The sequence below is a fragment of the Rana temporaria genome, chromosome 4, assembly GCF_905171775.1.
Source record: "Rana temporaria chromosome 4, aRanTem1.1, whole genome shotgun sequence".
In the NCBI taxonomy this organism is placed as follows: domain Eukaryota; kingdom Metazoa; phylum Chordata; class Amphibia; order Anura; family Ranidae; genus Rana; species Rana temporaria.
The window spans coordinates 480,093,257-480,117,147 of NC_053492.1; the positions used below are offsets into that span (position 1 = coordinate 480,093,257).

A 23,891-nucleotide genomic window follows, 5' to 3' on the forward strand; every position below is an offset into this window, starting at 1 on the left:
TCCCGCTTTTCCCTGCTGATGCAACCCAGATCCAATGAGTCAGTTATCTGCAAACATTCCTGTTTATTTTATTATCTCACCCAAGTGGGGGGGGGGGCAATTGCCAAAAAAGCTGAAATTCAATAAGTTCCCATTCTGGCGACTCCCACACACCCAGCCCTTACTGGAAATCAGGCTCTCCGCTTCTTTCCCAGATTCCCACAATCCCAGGAAGGAGCTCTGGCTGACCTGCAGGGGGCAGCTGTGCAATGCCGTCTGCCTGGCATGGTCAGAGAGGGGGGGTGGGGGGGGGGTTTTGTCATTTCTGGGAAAGTCTCTTTGAAGTTTCAGGAATGTCACAAGGCTCCGGCCGCTGGCAGGGAAATCTGGCCGGCTAGCCATTCTGTCATATGAAGAAAAAAAAGGGGGGGGGGGGGGATGGAAATCGCCTTTTATTAATGGAGTCCATATATGTTTAACTCTTTACACCCCATCCCCCCCCCTAGCAGGGCCGCGCTACATTTTTGCCCGTTAAGCAATAGTCTAACCCCGGAGGAAAGAGAGATCTGAATTCCAGAGAGATGATGGAATATCAGTAATAATAATACGCTCCGGCGAGCACGTCTTTCACTCCAAATCCAACCTGTTCCTGGCAAGAGATTGCAACACAGGCATGAGGGAGGGGTTCAAATAAAAGCTACCCCCCCACCCCCCTAGACAAGGTCATCCAAATATGCCAAACTGCTCAGCCTTGTATCAGAAGGAAGGCACCAGCATCCCTATGGTAAACCATTACGCCCAGGGCAGCAACCCCTCCGCCCACCCCTTGTCCCCGGCCTAAAGGTCATCCACTGTCCAGGGCAAATATGCCAAACTGCCCAGCGTTGTAACCAAAGGAAGGCACCATCATCCCTATTGTAAACCATTGTGCCCAGGGCAGCTGCCCCCACCACTCACTCCTTGTCCCGGGCAAAAGGTCATCCACTGTCCAGGGCAAATATGCCAAACTGCCCAGCGTTGTAACCGAAGGAAGACACCAGCATCCCTATGGTAAACCATTACGCCCAAGGCAGCAGCCCTTCCGCCCACCCCTTGTCCCAGGCACAAGGTCATCCACTGTCCAGGGCAAATATGCCAAACTGCCCAGCGTTGTAACAGAAGGAAGGCACCATCATCCCTATGGTAAACCATTGTGCCCAGGGCAGCAGTCCCTCCTGCCCACCCCTTGTCCCGGGCAAAAGGTCATCCACTGTCCAGGGCAAATATGCCAAACTGCCCAGCATTGTAACCGAAGGAAGACACCATCATCCCCATGGTAAACCATTACGCCCAGGGCAGCAGCCCTTCCGCCCACCCCTTGTCCCAGGCACAAGGTCATCCACTGACCAGGGCAAATATGCCAAACTGCCCAGCCTGCCTTGTAACAGAAGGAAGACACCATCGCCGGGTCCACTTACTGTTCGACTGGGAGGAGAAGCAATGGCCCCCATAGCGGGGAGCTGCCTCCTAAGGTAAGGAGGCCTCTGCCCATCCGTCTCCCGCGCGGGGGGGGGGGGGCATTTGATCGCCACTTTCATGTCCTTCTCCTGCATGGGGGGATCACATTCTTCCTGTCTGTCTCCCATGGGGGCGTTGGTTTTCCGCACCCCCCCCCCCCCCAAAAAAAATTGAGCACTAGCTGCCACTGCTCCAAGCTTCGGTTTTGTAAATACCTATAGAACAAATAGATAGGCACTTCCTTTGATTGGGTGACAACGCTGAAGTGAACCCACAGCAGAAGGAAGGGCGTTGTCACCCAATCAAAGGAAGTGCCTATCCACAGTTTACTATGCTTCCATTATGAATGAACACTGTGAGAAAAAGGAAGGGGCTGGTAAATTATATATTTACTAGCCCCTTCCCCCACTCTCCATCCTAAAACATCCCCTGCGGCAGCTGGGGGTGAGGAGAGGGGGGGGAGGCCAGCAGGCCTGCGGAAGGAGGGGGGCAACAAGGGGAAAGCCTGGGCAGTAGGGGCAATCGGCACCGCACGCAATGATTAGGCTGGAACACCCCCTGTTCCTCTCGCTGTTACCATTGCTGCTGCTGTAGCTGCTGGCACCATTGAGAGCATATCAGTGAATAGCCAGGCCTAGCTCCCCAGGGCTCCATCTGCAGGATTCGAGGGGAAGGGGGGGTAATAGTCCGGCTCAGACCCTCCCAAGCACTCTCTAGTGGGGTGCAGGAGGGATCTGGCTTCGCAGCTGCATTCGTTCTTATGAAGGTACATTTTAGCACGCCGTTGTGCGCAGAAAATCCATATTTCATACTCCGAAGAAGAGAGTTTCGTTGGACTTTAAGGAATGTCTCCCCTCGGGAGGGACAGATGCAGGACGGCAGCTGAGATACAGACGGATGGCTCAGCAGCCTAAGGGCGCTATTGGGTAATCAACCGAACAAACAGGAAATATTGTGCATGCTCAGACTGCTGGAATGGACCATGTGGTGACACCAGCCCCCCCCTCCCCCCCTCCGGTCCCCACCCTCTGGGTACAGGTGAGGATTCGAAAGGCTGCCAACATCCATTAAAGGGGAAACTCTACTTAACCGGTGTCAATGTTTACTACAAACTCATAGAAAGTTTACAATAATTTTTTTTGTTGGGGGGGGGGGGGCAGCTGATTCCAGGGCAAGAAGTGGGCAGAAGGGGCGGCTGCCCTGGTAGGGTGACCACATTTCCAAACTACCATTCGGGGACACCCCCTCCCTTCCCAAAAATCAGCTTGTGCTGTAACGAATCACAGCACAGTGATTGGACACAAGAGGCGGGATTTATTATTTCTCCAATCACAAGCAGGGGGCGGGGACTGTGCTCCTCCAGGCATTCCCGGCCAGGATAAGTACTGTCAGTGAGTAAAGCGGTGATGTGGCGGCCTTTTTTGGGGGGCATCAGATTGGCCCGGGGGGGTGGCTGTGTCAGTTTCATCCTGGGACAGAATCTGAATGTGCCCAGGACAGACCTGCAAAATGCGGGACTGTCCCGGGCAATCCGGGACATGTGGTCACCCTATGCCCTGGGGGAGGAAGGGGGTGCCACAAGGAGAATGGGGGGGGTATGTGTTGGAAAGTGGAATTAGGGGGGGTGGCTGTGTCAGTTTCATTCCGGGACACCGTATTGTCCTGGAATGAATGTGCCCGGGACAGACCTGCAAAATACGGGACTGTCCCAGGCAATCCGGGACATGTTATTCACCTTATGCCCTGGGCATTGCAGTGTCATGTGAGATGGGGGAGGAGGGGGGTGCCACAAGGAGAATGGGGGGTATGTGTTGGATGGTGGAATTGGGGGGGTGGCAGGGGGTAAGTATTGTTCTAGGAGGGGGAATTTGGGGAGGGGTAAGAGGGGAACACTGGTAATTAAGGGGAATTTAAGTTGGGAAAGGGGGGGGGGTTGGGGCATGAGGGGGGACAAAGGTTTGTGCTAAAAGGGGGTATTTCAGCAGGTATTTGACAGGTCTATTCAGGGCAGGACATAGGGAGGTGGGGGCCCCTGGGCTTAATAATCGAAGGGGCCCCTGGAGCAGAGAAATGGGGGGGTGGGTTGTTACTGCCGACCAATCATAGCTGTTGAGGGGGGGTGGGGGGCTGGATCCGCCGACCTATCAAAGTTGTTGAGCAGGGGGGCAGCGGCTGGACGGACTTCTTACCTCTTTCCCAGGGCCGCCTTCAGTATTTTTGGGGCCCCTTACACAGCTGAAGTGAAGGGGCCCCCTGGAGCATCGAAGTTGTTGAGCGAGGGGGGCTGGGGGCTGCCGAGAATTACATCCATCCATCGAAGTTGTTCAGTGGGAGGTGCCAAAATTGCAGCGATTGCCGCGAACGGGGGATTGCCGTGAAATTGCGGGAGGGGATTGACGCAAAATTGCAAGAGGGGGTTGCTGCGATTGCAGCGAACGGGGGGGTTGCCGAGATTGAGCCCGGGGCCCCCTATTGGTAGGAACCCATGGGCTTGAGCCCAGTCAAGCCCAATGGTAAGTCCGACCCTGGGTCTTTTACTGGCACCGTCCGAATTGGTGTGACGCTGCAACTTTTTGCGCCGTCGCACCAGTTGCCGAAAGTGGTTCCTGCGCTACTTTTGGCGACTTCGGTGGGGGGGGGGGTCGACTTCAATAGACATCTGTGAAGGTGTCTCACAAATCGCCCCCCGAAGTCGGACTGAAATGCCGCTTTGAACTCGCATGATCTCAAACCTGTGAACCTACCTAGGCTCAAGGTAAGTATTGCATGTCAACGCACACCTACCGCAGTGCAGTAACGGTTGTTATACCAATGGGTGGGTGGCATAAAATGTGGGCAAACAAGAAATAAATGGAAAATTTCTCCTGTGAAGTTCTAAGGATTCCTTCAGCAGAACAAGAAGACCCGACAGCTTCAAAGGAGCTTCATATAAAAATAGTAAATTACTTTACAAAGTGCAGTTTTATGTGTTATCTAAGAAGGTCATCGCTGCATATTTTTGCCGGTCGCTCCGCCCACATTCCACCATGTGAGCCGACGCAGAGAAATAATTGGCACTGGGATCTGATGAAGGACCGGTGTGCGCCGTATATGCTTTCTGGCCTAATTCTCATTGCATTAGAACACCGGCGTAGCTATAGGGGTCTCAGGGGTCTCAATGGCGACCCGTCCCCATGCTCCAGGGGGCCCATGCGGCTCCCCTGTGCCGAAATCCATAGTACGCAGCATGGTGCAAAGGGATCATCGGAGGGGGTGGGGCGAGAGGCGGAGAGTGACATATGAAGGTGTGGTAGTGCGGGAGCAGACAGCAGCCCCCCCCCTGGTCCCTGGACAGTGACAGCATGGCGGAAGCACGCATGAGCCAGACTGGTATGTTCATTGTAACCCCGTGCCATGTCCCTGAGCCTACTGCCCTTCTGTCCCTGACCCTACTGCCCTTCTGTCCCTGACCCTACTGCCCTTCTGTCCCTGACCCTACTGCCCTTCTGTCCCTGACCCTACTGCCCTTCTGTCCCTGACCCTACTGCCCTTCTGTCCCTGACCCTACTGCCCTTCTGTCCCTGACCCTACTGCCCTTCTGTCCCTGACCCTACTGCCCTTCTGTCCCTGAGCCTACTGCCCTTCTGTCCCTGAGCCTACTGCCCTTCTGTCCCTGACCCTACTGCCCTTCTGTCCATGACCCTACTGCCCTTCTGTCCCTGAGCCTACTGCCCTTCTGTCCCTGAGCCTACTGCCCTTCTGTCCCTGAGCCTACTGCCCTTCTGTCCCTGACCCTACTGCCCTTCTGTCCCTGACCCTACTGCCCTTCTGTCCCTGACCCTACTGCCCTTCTGTCCCTGAGCCTACTGCCCTTCTGTCCCTGAGCCTACTGCCCTTCTGTACCTGACCCTACTGCCCTTCTGTCCCTGACCCTACTGCCCTTCTGTCCCTGACCCTACTGCCCTTCTGTCCCTGACCCTACTCCCCTTCTGTCCCTGACCCTACTGCCCTTCTGTCCCTGACCCTACTGCCCTTCTGTCCCTGACCCTACTGCCCTTCTGTCCCTGACCCTACTGCCTTTCTGTCCCTGAGCCTACTGCCCTTCTGTCCCTGAGCCTACTGCCCTTCTGTCCCTGAGCCTACTGCCCTTCTGTACCTGAGCCTACTGCCCTTCTGTCCCTGACCCTACTGCCCTTCTGTCCCTGACCCTACTGCCCTTCTGTCCCTGACCCTACTGCCCTTCTGTCCCTGAGCCTACTGCCCTTCTGTCCCTTACCCTACTGCCCTTCTGTCCCTGAGCCTACTGCCCTTCTGTCCCTGACCCTACTGCCCTTCTGTCCCTGAGCCTACTGCCCTTCTGTCCCTGAGCCTACTGCCCTTCTGTCCCTGAGCCTACTGCCCTTCTGTCCCTGAGCCTACTGCCCTTCTGTCCCTGACCCTACTGCCCTTCTGTCCCTGAGCCTACTGCCCTTCTGTCCCTGAGCCTACTGCCCTTCTGTACCTGACCCTACTGCCCTTCTGTCCCTGAGCCTACTGCCCTTCTGTCCCTGACCCTACTGCCCTTCTGTACCTGACCCTACTGCCCTTCTGTCCCTGAGCCTACTGCCCTTCTGTCCCTGAGCCTACTGCCCTTCTGTCCCTGACCCTACTGCCCTTCTGTCCCTGAGCCTACTGCCCTTCTGTCCCTGAGCCTACTGCCCTTCTGTCCCTGAGCCTACTGCCCTTCTGTCCCTGACCCTACTGCCCTTCTGTCCCTGAGCCTACTGCCCTTCTGTCCCTGACCCTACTGCCCTTCTGTCCCTGACCCTACTGCCCTTGTGTCCCTGAGCCTACTGCCCTTCTGTCCCTGAGCCTACTGCCCTTCTGTCCCTGAGCCTACTGCCCTTCTGTCCCTGACCCTACTGCCCCTGACCCTACTGCCCTTCTGTCCCTGACCCTACTGCCCTTCTGTCCCTGACCCTACTGCCCTTCTGTCCCTGAGCCTTTTACCAATCAGTGGGAGGGGGAAAAGAGGACCTGTCATGGGGGGAGGGAGAAGCATAGTAAACACTTACTTAACAAGTTAACACACTTTACTATACTTCAGATATGAATGAACACAGTGAGTGAGTGTGTTCATTTAGAAAAGGAAGGGGACGGTAAATGACACATTGACCAGCCCCTTCTTCCGCTCTTCATCCTGAAACATCCTCGCAGCAGCTGGGGGAGAAGAGGGAGGAAGCCAGCAACACTGTGGAGGACACAAAACAGGGGAGACCCTGGGCAATAGTGGAAATCAGAACAGCAAAGAGTGATTAGAGTGTGCCCAGACACACCTGAAACACCCTCTGCGCCCGCCTCAGTCTCGTTGGAATACGGTTCCTAATTTGGCCATCTTTCTACAGCTCAAAATTGCAAATATGCCTGCGGTAACCTATAGCAACCGAGTAGCATCGGTTCAATAAGGTCTTACTAATGGGGCGGGGTCATCGACCATCATATGTGCTACAGGTTGTCAGATGATATATCCTGCCTGCACAGGCTCTTAAAGTACCCACTGTGCCCAATGGCAAACTATCAGATTGGGCATGGAATGACCGTAGAAGCCCGGGGGAGAATTCGGCGGGCAATAAAACAGAGCCAATGGTAAAATGTAACATTAGGTCTATCATTTTTTTTACAAAAATATTGCTTATTAAATGATTTCATATGCAATGTATCTGCTGGTAATAAATGATCTTCTAGATCTTACGCTTTAAATATCTGAACATTATACACAATGGGGGAGGATTTACTAAAACTGGAGAGCGCAAAATCTGGTGCAGCTCCGCATAGAAACCAATCGGCTTCCAGGTTTTATTGTCAAAGCTTCATTGAACAAGCTGAAGCTAGAAGCCGATTGGCTCCCATGCACAGCTGCACCAGCTTTAGTAAATCTCCACAACTGTATGGGCTTTTTGGCTTTATCCTTGTGTTGCATTTCACTCTGGCATCCAGTAGGGGTCAGTAGAGAGCTTTCTGAGCAGTACATGTGCCACCTTGCGTAAGGCAGCGGCGTGCGCTCCATCAGCCCAGGGCCACTGCCCTTTCTTACAATAATTCGATCAGTTGGCAGAACCCAGTGTTTGTATCGGTAATCTCATTCCTGGGCAGCATTCCCTGTCCCCTGGGTGCGGACAGTAACTTAATAATGTTATTTGATTCTAACCTCCTGGCAACAGGTATTCTGGCTCATTTCGCAAAGTGCCCCCCCCCCCTATGGGCACCAGATGTACCCCGTGGTCTTATATCATAAGAAAACCTGTCAAACCCCATGTACCTATCCTAAGTTGTGCCCCTATCGCTGTATACCATTCATAGAAGACATAGATACCTGGTCTCTGGTGCCCCGTGCCACCCTGCAGCCCGCTGTAACTCTATATATAACAAATAGTACCCTTCGCAATCATATTTCTTGGTGATAGCCCATGTCCAGGGCAACTGCTGCCCCATGCTCTTTCTTGCCATATAAACTATTCTACCCGTTAGCAGTGACATCCTGTATCCCTCTGTTACCCCAGTATACAGCCCATGGTGCACTGTGGCCCTATTGCCCTCTGTGACCTCCTACCCTGCCCTGCCCCCTCTCTCTATTGCCGTATAAATTATTCTGTCAGTTAGCAGAGTTCTGTACAATTCTGTCCCCCCCCCCCCCAACATCAATATATCGTCCATGGTGCAATGCGTTACTATATCGTTTTGTGACACTACCCCCTACCCAGCCTTGCAGGCCCTGTTTCCCCTTTATAAATTGCTCCCTTGCCATATAAACTATTCTGTTAGCTAGAAGAGCTCTGTACTCCCCTGTGACACCAATATACAGCCTATGGGGCATTGTGTCCCTATATTGCTCTCCGTGGCCCCATACTCGGCCTTGCAGACCCTGTGTCACCTTTCATGGATTTCTCCATTGCCATGTTAACTATTGTGCCAATTAGCAGAGCTCTGTACAATTCTCTGACACCATTATACAGTCTATGGTGCATTGTGTCCCTATATCTCTCTGTGACACCATACTCAGCCTTGCAGGCCTGGTGTCCCCTTTATAAATTGCTCCCTTGCCATGTAAACTATTCTGCTAGCTAGACAAGCTCTGTACTCCTTTGTAATGCCAATATACAGCCTATGATTGGTGCATTGTGCCCCTATATCTCTCTGTGACACCATACCCAGCCTTGCAGGCCCTGTGTCACCTTTATAAATTTCTCAAACTAATGTGCCGGTTATCAGAGTTCTGTACAAATCTCTGACATCAGTATACAGCCTATAGTGTTACTATATCTCTCTGTGACACCATACCCAGCCTTTCAGGCCCCGTGTCACCCTTATACCTCGCCCCCTTTGCATTTAAACTATTCTGATAGCTAGAAGAGCTCTGGATTCCTCTATGACAGTGTTTCTCAACCCCAGTCCTCAAGGTGCCCACAACAGGTCATGTTTTCAGCATTTCCCTCAGATGAAACAACTGTTGTAATTACTAAGGCGGTGAAACTGATCAAATCACCTGTACAAAATAATGGAAAGGAGTTGGGAAACATTGCTCTATGTCCCTATATCTCTCTGTGACACCATACCCAGCCTTGCAGGCCCGGTGCCACCTTTATAAGTTTCTCCATTGCCATGTTAACGATTGTGCCAATTATCAGAGCTCTGTACAATTCTCTGACACCAGTATACAGTCTCTGGTGTCCCTTTATCTCTCTGTGACACCATACCCAGCCTTTCAGGCCCGGTGCCACCTTTATAAGTTTCTCCATTGCCATGTTAACGATTGTGCCAATTATCAGAGCTCTGTACAATTCCCTGACACCAGTATGCAGCCTATGATGCATTGTGTCCCTATATCTCTCTGTGACACCATACCCAGCCTTGCAGGCCCGGTGTCCCCTTTATAAATTGCTCCATTGCCATGTTAACGATTGTGCCAATTAGCAGAGCTCTGTACAATTCTCTGACACCAGTATACAGCCTTTGGTGTTCATATATCTCTCTGTGACACCATACTCAGCCTTGCAGACCTGGTGCCACCTTTATAAAGTTCTCCTTTGCCATGTAAACGATTGTGCCAATTAGCAGAGCTCTGTACAATTCTCTGACACCAGTATACAGCCTTTGGTGTCCCTTTATCGCTATGTGACACCATTCCCAGCCTTGCAGGCCCGGTGCCACCTTTATAAATGTCTCCATTGGCATGTAAACTATTGTGCCAATTAGCAGAGCTCTTTACAATTCTCTGACACCAGTTGTGTCCCTATATCTCTCTGTGACACCATACCCAGCCTTGCAGGCCCGGTGCCCCCTTTATAAATTTCTCCATTGGCATGTAAACTATTGTGCCAATTAGCAGAGCTCTGTACAATTCCCTGACACCAGTATGCAGCCTATGATGCATTGTGTCCCTATATCTCTCTGTGACACCATACCCAGCCTTGCAGGCCCAGTGCCACCTTTATAAATTTCTCCATTGGCGTGTAAACTATTGTGCCAATTAGCAGAGCTCTGTACAATTCTCTGACACCCGTATACAGCCTTTGGAGTCCCTTTATCTCTCTGTGACACCATACCCAGCCTTGCAGGCCCGGTGCCACCTTTATAAATTGCTCCGTTGCCATGTTAACGATTGTGCCAATTAGCAGAGCTCTGTACAATTCTCTGACACCCGTATACAGGCTTTGGTGTCCCTTTATCTCTCTGTGACACCATACCCAGCCTTGCAGGCCCGGTGCCACCTTTATAAATGTCTCCATTGGCATGTAAACTATTGTGCCAATTAGCAGAGCTCTGTACAATTCTCTGACACCAGCTGTGTCCCTATATCTCTCTGTGACACCATACCCAGCCTTGCAGGCCCGGTGCCCCCTTTATAAATTTCTCCATTGGCATGTAAACTATTGTGCCAATTAGCAGAGCTCTGTACAATTCTCTGACACCAGTATGCAGCCTATGATGCATTGTGTCCCTATATCTCTCTGTGACACCATACCCAGCCTTGCAGGCCCAGTGCCACCTTTATAAATTTCTCCATTGGCGTGTAAACTATTGTGCCAATTAGCAGAGCTCTGTACAATTCTCTGACACCATCAGCCCACTTCATGTGGCCAGCAGTAAGCTACACCACATAGTAAAAGAGGAAACACATTGAAAACCAGTTCATTACTTCTCTAAAATATAAAGCTTGCCGCTCATCCCTCGCAGAGTTTCAGTGGTGAACATTGTTTTCTCTTCAAAAACTGTAAAGTATTCCCCGATATCAACAAATCCAGAACAGAAAGATTACGTTTTCGGATTAAATAAAAGAAACATTGAATAGCAGAGAACAGAGGTTATGGAACAGAATTGAGATCAGAGCAGCGAATTTGTTACAATGAAAGTCGCAGTTTGGCGTGAAAGGAACAGACGGGGTTAACAATGGATGCATTAGAGAGTGGGACTGACGGGGTGGAGTAGAACTTTGGTGAGCCCAATGCCCTCTAAACAGTTCCACCCCATCCTCGTAATCTCAGCAGTGTTTGCAGAGACAAAAGAAAATGCCCGGCCTTAATCCAGGTGTGAGGCTCCGGGTGCAACGAGCTCCTAATCCTCCAAACTGACTCCACTTCTGTCACTCACACTGACGTCCAATCCGCCGCTCACAAGTTCTTTGTGTTACTTTTCTGGGGCCCAAAAAACTCTCTCAGCTTTCCATTGTTTCAGGAGCCAAAAATGTTTCCGACAGACGCTGAATGACCAAAAATGTAAAAATCAGCAGTCTGTGGACCCCAAAAACGGATTGCTGGATCTCATTGGGGTCCCCAGGCCAATGCTGGTCACCTGTGCAGATTGTGTACCCCAATACTCCCCAATACCCCTATAATGATGAAGAATACCTTTCAGTGTCTGTACCCACTAATACAAAGTGGTGGTCAGCTTTCATGTAAAGGGGGGCCTCAAGTGTGGCCCTAGACTTCACCAAAGGGCTGCACATAATAATGAATGGGTATGATGGTAGAGAGAAATGTATGGGCATGCCACAGGAGAGGGTCAGAGACTGCAGCTGTGTCACAGGAGAGGGTCAGAGACTGCAGCTGTGCCGCAAGAGAGGCTCAGAGACAGCAGACACACTAAAGTTGATGGTCAGAGACTGCAGACATATTACAGGAGATGATCAGAGACTGCAGACATAGTACAGGAGATGATCAGAGACAACAGACATGCCATGGGAGATGGTCAGAGACTGCAGACATGCAACAAGAGAGGTTCAGAGACTACAGACATGGTACAGGAGACGGTCAGAGACTGCAGACATATTACAGGAGACGGTCAGAGACTGCAGACATAGTACAGGAGATGGCCAGAGACTGCAGACATAGTACAGGAGATGATCAGAGACTGCGGACATAGTACAGGAGACGGTCAGAGACTGCAGACATAGTACAGGAGATGGCCAGAGACTGCAGACATAGTACAGGAGATGATCAGAGACTGCGGACATAGTACAGGAGATGATCAGAGACTGCAGACATAGTACAGGAGATGATCAGAGACTGCAGACATATTACAGGAGATGATCAGAGACTGCAGGCATAGTACAGGAGATGATCAGAGACTGCAGGCATAGTACAGGAGATGATCAGAGACCACAGACATGCCATGGGAGATGGTCAGAGACTGCAGACATGCAACAGGAGAGGTTTGGAGACTACAGACATATTACAGGAGATGGTCAGACTTCAGAAACACTACAAGAGATGGTCAGAGACTACAGACACACTACAAGAGATGGTCAAAGACTCCAGACGTAGTACAGGAGGGAGTCAGAGACTGCAGACATAGTACAGGAGAGGTCCAGAGACTGCAGACATAATACAGGAGATGGTCAGAGACTGCAGGCATGCTACAAGATACAATCATACATATTACGCAAGACTGCTAGAGATGACTGCTATTACAGTTCCTATATAAGTCAATGCTTTCAAATTTTGCTCCCCACAAACTCCATGTGGCCGTATTTAAAATTTCTCTCAAAACTTTTGAAGTTTAGATAAAAAACGCACATAAAAAGTAAAGGAATTGGATTTTTTCTTGCAATAGTAAAAACCCAGGTAAGGAAACACAGACTATGGCCTGCCGGGGCCCTGTGGGCCACACAATGTGCCAAAGGGCCACAGGTTTGGCACCTTGTATCAGGTCTCTTGTAGGACGAGGAGGAGGGGGGCAGGGGGGCAGGGCGTGGTAGTACAATGAACTTTAATGTTTGTACTCTAATCAATAAAACAAAGTGCAGGGGGTTGGGAAACTCGCCGAGCACAAGAAAAACACAGATTTAAAAAAAATGTGACCTGAACTTTTCCTAAGGCACCTCCATTTCTGTCTCTGCACCCCGAAAACCTCCTGCAGGGTGCTGCATAAAACCTCAGCACTGCACAGAAGAGTGTCACATTGACAATGCAGAGCCTGTGGACAGGAAGATCTAGAAAAGTCTCCTCCATTCTCCGAAAAAAGACAACTTGTGGTTATGTGGCCCCAGAGAAGACGCGGCTTTCCCGAAAACAAGAAATGCAGATAATGCACGTGAAGAGACGGGCACGCTACACATAAGAATAACCAGAGAAGTTTCATATCCTGGCAGGTCCCCGGGTGCCATAGAGCTACAACCCACACACAGGGCCCCCCACAGGACATCTACACACATTTTGTACACCCCCCCCCCAGTGAAAAATGACGTTTTCTCTAAAAAAAGATTAAAAAGTTGATGAAAGTTGAAGATTGGTGGTATAAAGGAAGTGGCAGTGTTGATGGCCTCTGGTGCACGTAGGGTTACACGCACCATGTGCTCCGCTCTATAGAACATTAGATGGGTGATTCATACCCCCAGCCCAGCCAATGACACTTTCTAACTGTCTGAGACCTGATTCATGGGATTCAGCAGCCAAAGAACCAAATTCAAAAATGTTACTGAAGATGATGTGTCTAGAATGCCCTCTAAGTGTAGCACACACCGCGGTCCTCTAAACAGTAGCATGCATGGTGGCCCTCTAGGTGTAGCACGCATGGCGGTCCTCTAAAAGTAGCATGCATGATGGCAGTCCTCCAAGAGTAGCATGCATGGTGGTCCTCTAAGTGTAGCATGCATACTCCAAGAGTAGCATGCATGGTGGTCCTCTAAGTGTAGCATGCATACTCCAAGAGTAGCATGCATGGTGGTCCTCTAAGAGTAGCATGTATGGCAGTCCTTCAAGAGTAGCATGCATGGTGGCCCTCTAAGAGTAGCATGCATGGTGGCCCTCTAAGAGTAGCATGCATGGTGGTCCTCTAAGAGTAGCATGTATGGCAGTCCTTCAAGAGTAGCATGCATGGTGGCCCTCTAAGAGTAGCATGCATGGTGGCCCTCTAAGAGTAGCATGCATGGTGGCCCTCTAAGAGTAGCATGCATGGTGGCCCTCTAAGAGTAGCATGCGTGGTGGCCCTCTAAGAGTAGCATGCAATGGTGGCCCTCTAAGAGTAGCATGCAATGGTGGTCCTCTAAGTGTAGAGTGCATACTCCGAGAGTAGCATGCATGGCAGTCCTCTAAGAGTAGCATGCATGGCAGTTTTCTAAGTGTAGAGTGCATAGGGTCCTCCAATTACTGCTCCATATAACTGGGGGGAGGGGGTGTCACCGACCCATACATTGGGGGGGGGGGGGGGGTCATGTCGTACACATGTGTCCACTTCCAAACTAGATAGATACTATCCAGATACAGGTCAGGACATGTCTCCATTCCAAGCAGAACTCCCATTCTTTCAAAGTTCTTTTCAAGCAGTGAAAAGGAGGGACAGAGTACATAGGACTGGTCATGTGTAGGACAGAGAGGGGGCACAGCCATGAAGAGGACAGGTCATGTCTTTACTAAACCCACATGGACACGGAGGGCTGGAATTATATCAGACATCATGGAGGTCAGGCTTAGGACATTCAGGACAGAAGGCTGCAGTCCTACCGACCAATCTTGTGTGTTGAAGAAAGTCCTAAACACAGAACTGCTCTTTGTACTAAAGGACTGGTCTAGAGTAAAATGAACCCTGACCAGGGGATGGCTGGGACATTCCTTCTCAACCAGTTCACCACAGAGGAACACTTGGAAAAAATGTTCAGGTCTCAGAAAACATTTGCAAAACCCAATTCATTGATAGTCAGTGGGGAAAAATGTCCCTTTACATTGCTGATCAATACAAAGAATGCTCCTTATATTGGTGATCTATACAAAGAATACTCCTTACATTGCTGATCAATACAAAGCATGCCCCCTTATATTGCTGATCAATACAAAGAATGCTCCTTACATTGCTGATCAATACAAAGAATGCCCCCTTATATTGCTGATCAATACAAAGAATGCTCCCTTATATTGCTGATCAATACAAAGAATGTCCCCTTATATTGCTGATCAATATGAAGCATGACACCTTACATGCAGCTAAAAAGATCATTGGGTTCATATATCTGGTTCTGCCAGGTGGCACTGAACCCAGAACTATGGCGGCACCATCAGATGGGTGGCTGGTTTGCCACAGTTCATGGACCCCCTGGCAACCTCTGGAGGAACCCTGGTTGAGAATGGCCGCTCTACATGGAGGGGTCTGTAAATTAGTCACATTACACCAAAGGTCACCAAACCACATACCGGCGGGTCCCCTCTGTACCAAGGGGGGCCCTATCACAAGTGGACTGGGCTATCCTATAATGAAGGGTGCCCCACCACAAGAGGTCTGGTCTATCCTACACTGAGGGGGGCCATACAAGAGGACTACTAGTCTATCCTATAATGAAGGGTGCCCAACCACAAGAGGTCTGGTCTATCCTACACTGAGGGGTTACCTTACTACTCACAACTGAAGTTCACCCCACCACAAAAAAAAAATGGACTGATCACCCCAATATTGGAGGGGGGCCCTACAACAAGAGGTCTGGTTATCCTACATTGAGGGGTGCCCTACAACAAAAGATCTGGTCTATCCTATAGTGAGGGGTACCCTACAAGAGGACTACTAGTCTATCCTACACTGAGGGGGGGCCTATCACAAGAGGTCTGGTCTATCCTACACTGAGGGGGGCCCTATCACAAGAGGTCTGGTCTATCCTACACTGAGGGGGGCCCTATCACAAGAGGTCTGGTCTATCCTACACTGAGGGGGGCCCTATCACAAGAGGTCTGGTCTATCCTACACTGAGGGGGGCCCTATCACAAGAGGTCTGGTCTATCCTACACTGAGGGGGGCCCTATCACAAGAGGTCTGGTCTATCCTACACTAAGGGGGGCCCTACAAGAAGACTACTAGTCTATCCTACACTGAGGGGGGCCCTATCACAAGAGGTCTGGTCTATCCTACACTAAGGGGGGCCCTACAAGAAGACTACTAGTCTATCCTACACTGAGGGGGGGGCCCTATCACAAGAGGTCGGGTCTATCCTGCATTGGAGGGGGGCCCTATCACATGGGGCTGCTATGAGGCCAGCCAATCCCCACAGGGACCAGTCCATTCCATGATCAGATCTTGTGGGTCCATGTTACCTGAAGGACCCCCCCCCCCCCCCCACAGGGTCACCAGATGATGTTTAACCAAAGCCAACAGACCACCCAGCAAACAGGAGGACTGGGGGTCTCTTCATCTGATACCCTCCTGGTGGAACCTCCTTAGAGACACAACCTTCTCCCCCCCCCCCAACACATCACAATCTTGCCCCCCCCCACATCACAATCTTGCCCCCCCCCCCCTCACATCACAATCTTGCCCCCCCCCCCCACATCACAATCTTGCCCCCCCCTCACATCACAATCTTGCCCCCCCCTCACATCACAATCTTGCCCCCCCTCCCCATCCACAGTCCTCACCTGTTGCAAGGAGGTAGGTAGGGGGGCTCCGGGGAATCCCTCCGGGGGGCCGGCGGGAGAGTTGCTGCTACCGCGGGACGAGCTGTCGAAACCCCCTGGGTAGTCCTGGTACATGATCCGCGGGGGAGGGGGCGATCCTCAGTGCCAACGCAGCCGGGCACCACCGGGAGGGTACAGGGACAAGAACGCTGTCGGGAGAACTATGGGGACGGTGTCGGGTGAAGGCGGCGCAGCTCCCGGTCGGTACTTTGGAACCAATCAGCTCCGGTAAAATGGGACCATCCAGAGGTGCTAAGGAGTCCGGAGGATGAGGATGAGGCAGATCTCCAATACGACCATTCAGCTGAGGGATGAAGATCACTGATACAATGTATCCTCAGAGGAGTCCCGGGGATGAAGATCTCTGATACAATGTATCCTCAGAGGAGTCCCGGGGATGAAGATGTCTGATACAATGTATCCTCAGAGGAATCCCGGGGATGAAGATCACTGATACAATGTATCCTCAGAGGAGTCCCGGGGATGAAGATCACTCATACAATGTATCCTCAGAGGAGTCCCGGGGATGAAGATCACTCATACAATGTATCCTCAGAGGAGTCCCGGGGATGAAGATCACTCATACAATGTATCTTCAGAGGAGTCCCGGGGATGAAGATCACTCATACAATGTATCCTCAGAGGAGTCCCGGGGATGAAGATCACTCATACAATGTATCCTCAGAGGAGTCCCGGGGATGAAGATCTCTGATACAATGTATCCTCAGAGGAGTCCCGGGGATGAAGATCACTCATACAATGTATCCTCAGAGGAGTCCCGGGGATGAAGATCACTCATACAATGTATCCTCAGAGGAATCCCGGGGATGAAGATGTCTGATACAATGTATCCTCAGAGGAGTCCCGGGGATGAAGACACAATGTAATCCCCGGGGTGTCGGTGCCGATCCTCTGGTGGGAGATGTACTGAGGAGTCCCGGGGATGAGGATAACGTGACCAGGTCGGTGCAGCGGCTCAGCAGGTTTCGGGGTGCCCAATGTGAGAAGATCGGGGATCCCGGGGATGAGATACAATGTAACCAGTCAGAGGAGATCGGGGATGAGGCTGGAATACAATGTAACAAGTCAGCTGAGGAATCCCGGGGATGAGGGTACAATGTAACACATCCATGCAATGTAACATCCCGGGGGGAGTGCGGAGGAGTCCCGGGGATGAGGATACAATACAATGTAACAAATCAGAGATGAGGATCCGGGGATGAGGATGGGGGATATTGGTGTGAATAAATCTGAGCTCAGGAAAGCTGTCAGGATAGAATACAATGTAACTCTATAGAGGGGGTGAGGATAGAATACAATGTAACAAGTCAGAGATGAGGAGCGGGGATGAGGATGGGGGGATATTAGTTTAAATAATAATCTGAGCTCAGGAAAGGATACAATGCAATAGAAGGGATGAGGATACAATGTAGCTCTATGGAGGAGATGAGTAAAGAATACAATATATCTTTATACTATATATGGAGGATCTGAGGATAGAATACTATGGATCTCTATGAAGGAGATGAGTAAAGAATACAATGTAGCTCTATAGTATAGAGGAGAAAGGAATAGAATACTATGTATCACTCTATGGAGGAGAAGGGAATAGAATACTATAGATCTAAATACTATATATGGAGGAGAAGGGAATATAGATCTATATACTATATATGGAGGAGAAGGGAATATAGATCTATATACTATATATGGAGGAGAAGGGAATATAGATCTATATACTATATATGGAGGAGAAGGGAATATAGATCTATATACTATATATGGAGGAGAAGGGAATATAGATCTATATACTATATATGGAGGAGAAGGGAATATAGATCTATATACTATATATGGAGGAGAAGGGAATATAGATCTATATACTATATATGGAGGAGAAGGGAATATAGATCTATATACTATATATGGAGGATCTGAGGACAGAGGATCTTCTCACCTCCAGGGTGATGAGTCAGTCGGGCCCCCTGCCTGTGGGTCGGTCTGTGGGTCGGTCGGTCCCCCCTCTGGCTCCGTAGATCTCGCTCCTTCTCCCGGTGATGAGTCAGTGGAATGTGATGATGACATCGATCTCTCTCTGATTTTCTATTCCGCTCCCAGCTCCTGACGTCATCATCTCTCCTCCCCCCCGCACCGACAATGGGAGTGTCCGGCCCCGAGAGCCGGCCCCGTTCTCCCCGGGTGTCGGTGCGGTGTGTGGCGGGGTCGGGTTGGGATCGGAGGGTTCCTCTGGGACTCCGCGGGGGTCCGAATCCGGACTGGACACGGACATTCCCCCCCCCCCCCCCTCTCCTGGAAGGTGGTCTCGCCCGGTGACGCATGTCTCCCTATATGGGCATCTGCGTGCAATGACGTGTGCGGGTTTCCTTGGTTCTGGTGACGTCAGAGGGCAGGGATTCCCTCTGTGAATGGGGCGCCGGGCAGAGAGAGGCTGAGGCGGCTGTGTGTGTGTGTGCGACACATTCCTGTATCACCCAATCCGATCTCATCCAATCCCTTTATATTCAATCCAATTTTATCCCATTATATCCCATCCAATCAAATTATATCCCATCCCATCCCATCACATCCCAATATATCCCATACCATCCAATACCATTATATTCAATCCCATCCCATTATATCCCATCCCATACAATCCTATTATATCCCATTATATCCCATCCTATCATATCCCATACCATCCCATTATATCCCATACCATCCCATTATATCCCATTATATCCCATTATATCCCATACCATCCAATACCATTATATTCAATCCCATCCAATTATATCCCATCCCAATATATCCCATTCCATCATATCCCATTATATCCCATCCCATTATATCCCATCCAATTATATCCCATCCCATTTTATTATATCCCATCCAATCCCATTATATCCCATCATATCCCATCCCATTATATCCCATCCCATCATATCCCATGCCATCCAATCCCATTATATTCAATACCATTATATCCCATTATATCCAATCCCATCCCATTATATCCCATCCAATTATATCCCATCCCATTATATCCCATCCCATTATATCCCATCCAATTATATCCCATCCCATTATATCCCATCCCATTATATCCCATTATATCCCATCCCATCCAATCCTATTATATCCCATTATGTCCCATCCAATCCAGTCCCATCCCATTATATCCCATTATATCCCATCCCATCATATCCCATGCCATCCAATCCCATTATATTCAATACCATTATATCCCATTTATCCCATCCCATTATATCCCATCCCATCCATTCCCATCCCATTATATCCCATTATATCCTATCCCATCCCATTATATCCCATCCTATCATATCCCATCCCATTCTATCCTTTCCCATCCTATCCTATAATATCCCACCCCATCTCATCATATCATATCCCATCACATCACACCCCATCCTATCCCACCCCATCTAATTCTATCCCATCCCACTCCATCCCATCATATCCCACCCTATCCCATCCCATTATATAACAATCCCAACCCCATCTCCTCCCATCCCACCCCCCCCCCCCCACATCACATCCCATCATATCCTATCCCATCATATCCTATCCCATCATATATCCCATCTAATTATACCCCATTCCATCCTATTCCACCACATCCCATCTTATCCCATCCCATCATATAATAATAACTGACAGATCCCTTCTCATCCCATAATAATAATAATAATACCTGACATATCCATTATGATCGTCATCATCTAGTAATAGTATTATTATTAATAATAAATCAGTAATGATAATAGTAATAATACCTGCAAGATCCCCCCTCATCTAATAATAATATCTAACAGATCCCTTATCATCATCTAATAACAACAACAATACCTGACAGATCTCCTCTCATTTAATAATACTTCTACTAATAATAATAATACCTGGCCAATCCACCATCATCATCATTTAATAATAATAATAAAAAATCAATAATGATAATAATAATAATATCTAACAGATCCCTTATCATCATCATCATCCTCATCATCATCTAATAATAATAATAATAATAATAACAATACCTGACAGATCTCATCTCATTTAATAATACTACTACTACTACTACTACTAATAATAATAATAATAATAATAATAATAACAATACCTGGCCAATCCACCATCATCATTTAATAATATTAATAATAATAATAATAATAATAATAATAATAATAATAATAAATCAATAATGATAATTATAATAATAATAATAATAATAATAATAATAATAATACATCAATAATAATAATAATAATAATAATAATAATATCGCTGGGTAAATTGACGGCGCTAAATAAGTACCCTAAAGCGGGGGTTCACCCAAAAATAAATTTTTAACATTACATTCAGCGGAGTTGTCCTAATGACAATCGGCTGTTTTTTTTCCCCCGTATATACCATATTTTCACCGCCGCTTCCGGGTATGTCTTTTGCGGGACTGGGCGTTCCTATCTGATTGACAGGCTTCCGACCGTCGCATACTACGCGTCACGAGTTGCCCAAAGAAGCCGAACGTCACAGGCCCGCCCCTCCAACCTGCGTCTAAGAATAAGAGGGAGGTGAAGCCTCCATCAATCTACATGTAATGTCCCACCCCCATTGTGTTTAGCTGGTTAGTGGGCATGGAGGAGGGGGGAGGGAGTAGGCTGCCCTTTACCACTATGTATGCTCCCACATGTGTGACTCTATAGTCACATGGGGCCCCTTACACAGCTTCAGGCATGGGCCCCCTGGAGCAAAGAACCGGGGGGGGGGGGGGGGGTCCTGCTTCTTAAATTGAGAAGCGGGGGGTGCCACTTAACTCTTATTGGGGGATTTCCCTGGGGACCTCTGGGCCCCTCAGACAAAAAAAATCCAGCGCCCTGGGGATCTCCGGCCCCTGGGGATCTCTGGGCCCCTTAATTAAAAGAAAAAAAGAAAAAAGAAATAAAAATAAAATATATATTAAAAAATAAATAAAACATTTTATATAAAAAAAAGGGGGGGGTTGCCATATGGGGGTCCCCAGGCCCTTTAATAAAAACCCCCAAGAAGTATATAAAAAAAATATATTTTTTTTATAAAAAATAAATAAAAAAAAGGTGGGTTGACATCCGGGGCCCTGGGGACCTCTCTCTCTCTCTCTCTCTCTATATATATATATAAAAATTATAAAAAAATAAATAGAAAAATATTTTTTTTTATAAATTTTTTTTTTTTTTTTTTTTAAATAAAAAAAGTGGGGGTTGCCATCTGGGGCCCTGGGGACCTTTGGGCCCTTTAATAAAACCCCCCAAAGTATATATATACATATATATATATAAAATAAAAAAATCTTATAAAAAAAGGGGGGTTGCAATCCGGGGCCCTGGGGACCTTTGGGCCCTTTAATAAAACCCCCCAAAGTATATATATACATATATATATATAAAATAAAAAAATCTTATAAAAAAAGGGGGGTTGCAATCCGGGGCCCTGGGGACCTCCGGGCCCCTTACAAAAAAAATAGGGGGGGGGGTACTGCCTGTACCTGCCTGATGGCGGTCCTGCCGCCACCACCACTCTGTAAAACCCAAAACTGCAGTGGGGACACGGACTGGAGGGAGAGATAGAGAGCAGAAGGATCAACCAGGTCTTTTGCAGAATACAGAAAAGGAATGTCATAGTGGTGAGTGAGGAAGACCAGCATGGAATGCGCCATTTATTCATCGTTTTTATGATGGGGGTTTATCCTGTATAATAATGTTCCAGGGAAGAACCTGGCGGGAGGAGCGTCTATGGGGCGCGCCGTGAGCTCAGCTTCATTGTTACCAGTTCTCCGCTTTCTAAAGTTTCTCCAGCAATTCTGCAGAAATAAACGTTATCTGTCAATCTTATCTGCGCCCACACACACGACACAAGTGGTTTTCTAATCTCACTTCTTTTTTTTTTCTCTCTCTCTCTCTCTGTTGGTGTGACATGCCGACTGGCACGCGTAAAGTTCCTGGACATCCATGACACGCCACGCCGACGTCCCCCCTCGTTTAACCGCGCAAAACCCCGGCGACGCACCAAGGGAAAGATGACGCAACATTCTATATAAACACCCAGCTGTAAAGGAAAAAAACAAAGAAAAACGTCTTTCAGCTTTATTTGCCTCTCTATGGCGTAACTGGGCGTCGTTTGTTCTTACCGCCCCCCCAGGAAAAGTTGGGTAATAGTTTGATGACATCTTTTTTTTTTTAACAACCTGCAGATACCAATTCATTACCGGGCATGCCGAGATCGTTTGACCGACAATTACTCTCCAGTACGCAACACGGCGCCCACATTTATTTTAATATTTTCAATGAAATTAAAAAAAAAAAATGTTACTAAAAAAACGAATATTGTAATTTTTTATTTTTTTTACCTTTAACCGCTTCTGCCCCCCCCCCCCCGGAAGATTTTACCCCCTTTCCTGGCCAGAGCACTTTTTGCGATTCGGCGCTGCGTCGCTTTAACTGACAATTGCGCGGTCGTGCGACGTGGCTCCCAAACAAAATTGGCGTCTTTTTTTCCCCACAAATAGAGATTTCTTTTGGTGGTATTTGATCTCCTCTGCGGTTTTTATTTGTTGCGCTATAAACAAAAATAGAGCGACAATTTTGAAAAAAATATCAATATTTTTTACTTTTTGCTATAATAAATATCCCCCAAAAACATATATAATTTTTTTCCCCTCAGTTTAGGCCGATACGTATTCTTCTACCTATTTTTGGTAAAAATAAATCGCAATAAGCGTTTATTGATCGCTATTGAAGTTATAGGGCCAGATCCACATACATTTCGATGGGCGCAGCGTATCAGAGATACACTACGCCACCGTACCTTACCTGGCGTATATTCGAATCCTCAGCGAGTTCGCGCCGTAAGTTACGGCGGCGTAGTGTATTTCTGGACGGTGGATTTCAAATTGGGCGGGTCGGGGGCGGGTTTCATTTAAATGAAGCGCGTCCCCGCGCCGAATGAACTGCGCATGCGTCGTCCCGAAATTTCCCGCCGTGCATTGCGCTAGGACGTCATTTTTTTTAACTTAGACGTGAGTTACGTCCATCCCTATTCACGGACAACTTACGCAAAAAAATAAAAAATCTAATTTTGATGCGGGAACGACGACCTTACTTAACATGGCAAGTCTACCTATACACCGCAAAATACCAGCTTTAACTATACGGCGGAAAAAGCCGACTTCAGATGACGTTAGAAAATGCAACGGCCGCGCGTACGTTCGTGGATCGTCGTAAATCGCTAATTTGCATACCCGATGCGGAAAACGACGCCAACTCCACCCAGCGTGCGCTGAAGTATTGCATCTAAGATCCGAAGGCGTACGAAGCTGTACACCTGTCGGATCGAAGCCAGAAGCCGTCGTATCTTGGTTTGAGGATTCAAACTAAAGATACGACGCTGGAAATTTAAAAGTACGCCGGAGTATCAGTAGATATCAGTAGATACGCTGGCGTACTTCTTCTGTGGATCTGGCCCATTGCG

The 23,891-nt window shown here is 48.7% G+C and overlaps 1 protein-coding gene across 3 annotated transcripts in view; it reads right to left on the reverse strand.

Annotated features, from left to right (window-relative positions):
• FOSL2 (FOS like 2, AP-1 transcription factor subunit) overlaps positions 1 to 18,551 on the reverse strand; it is a 35,190-nt gene extending 16,639 nt beyond the window's left edge. Inside the window, exons 1-2 of one of the 3 annotated variants that reach the window (XM_040351853.1) lie at positions 18,322 to 18,551; positions 16,326 to 17,430 (exon numbers count right to left, since the gene is read on the reverse strand). In XM_040351853.1, coding sequence (XP_040207787.1) covers positions 16,326 to 16,439 — 114 coding nt within the window. In that variant the 5' untranslated portion in view covers positions 16,440 to 17,430; positions 18,322 to 18,551. The remainder of the gene's footprint in view (positions 1 to 16,325; positions 17,431 to 18,321) is intronic. The other 2 variants (XM_040351854.1, XM_040351855.1) reach the window with 2 other exon arrangements.
• Between the last annotated feature and the right edge of the window lie 5,340 nt (positions 18,552 to 23,891).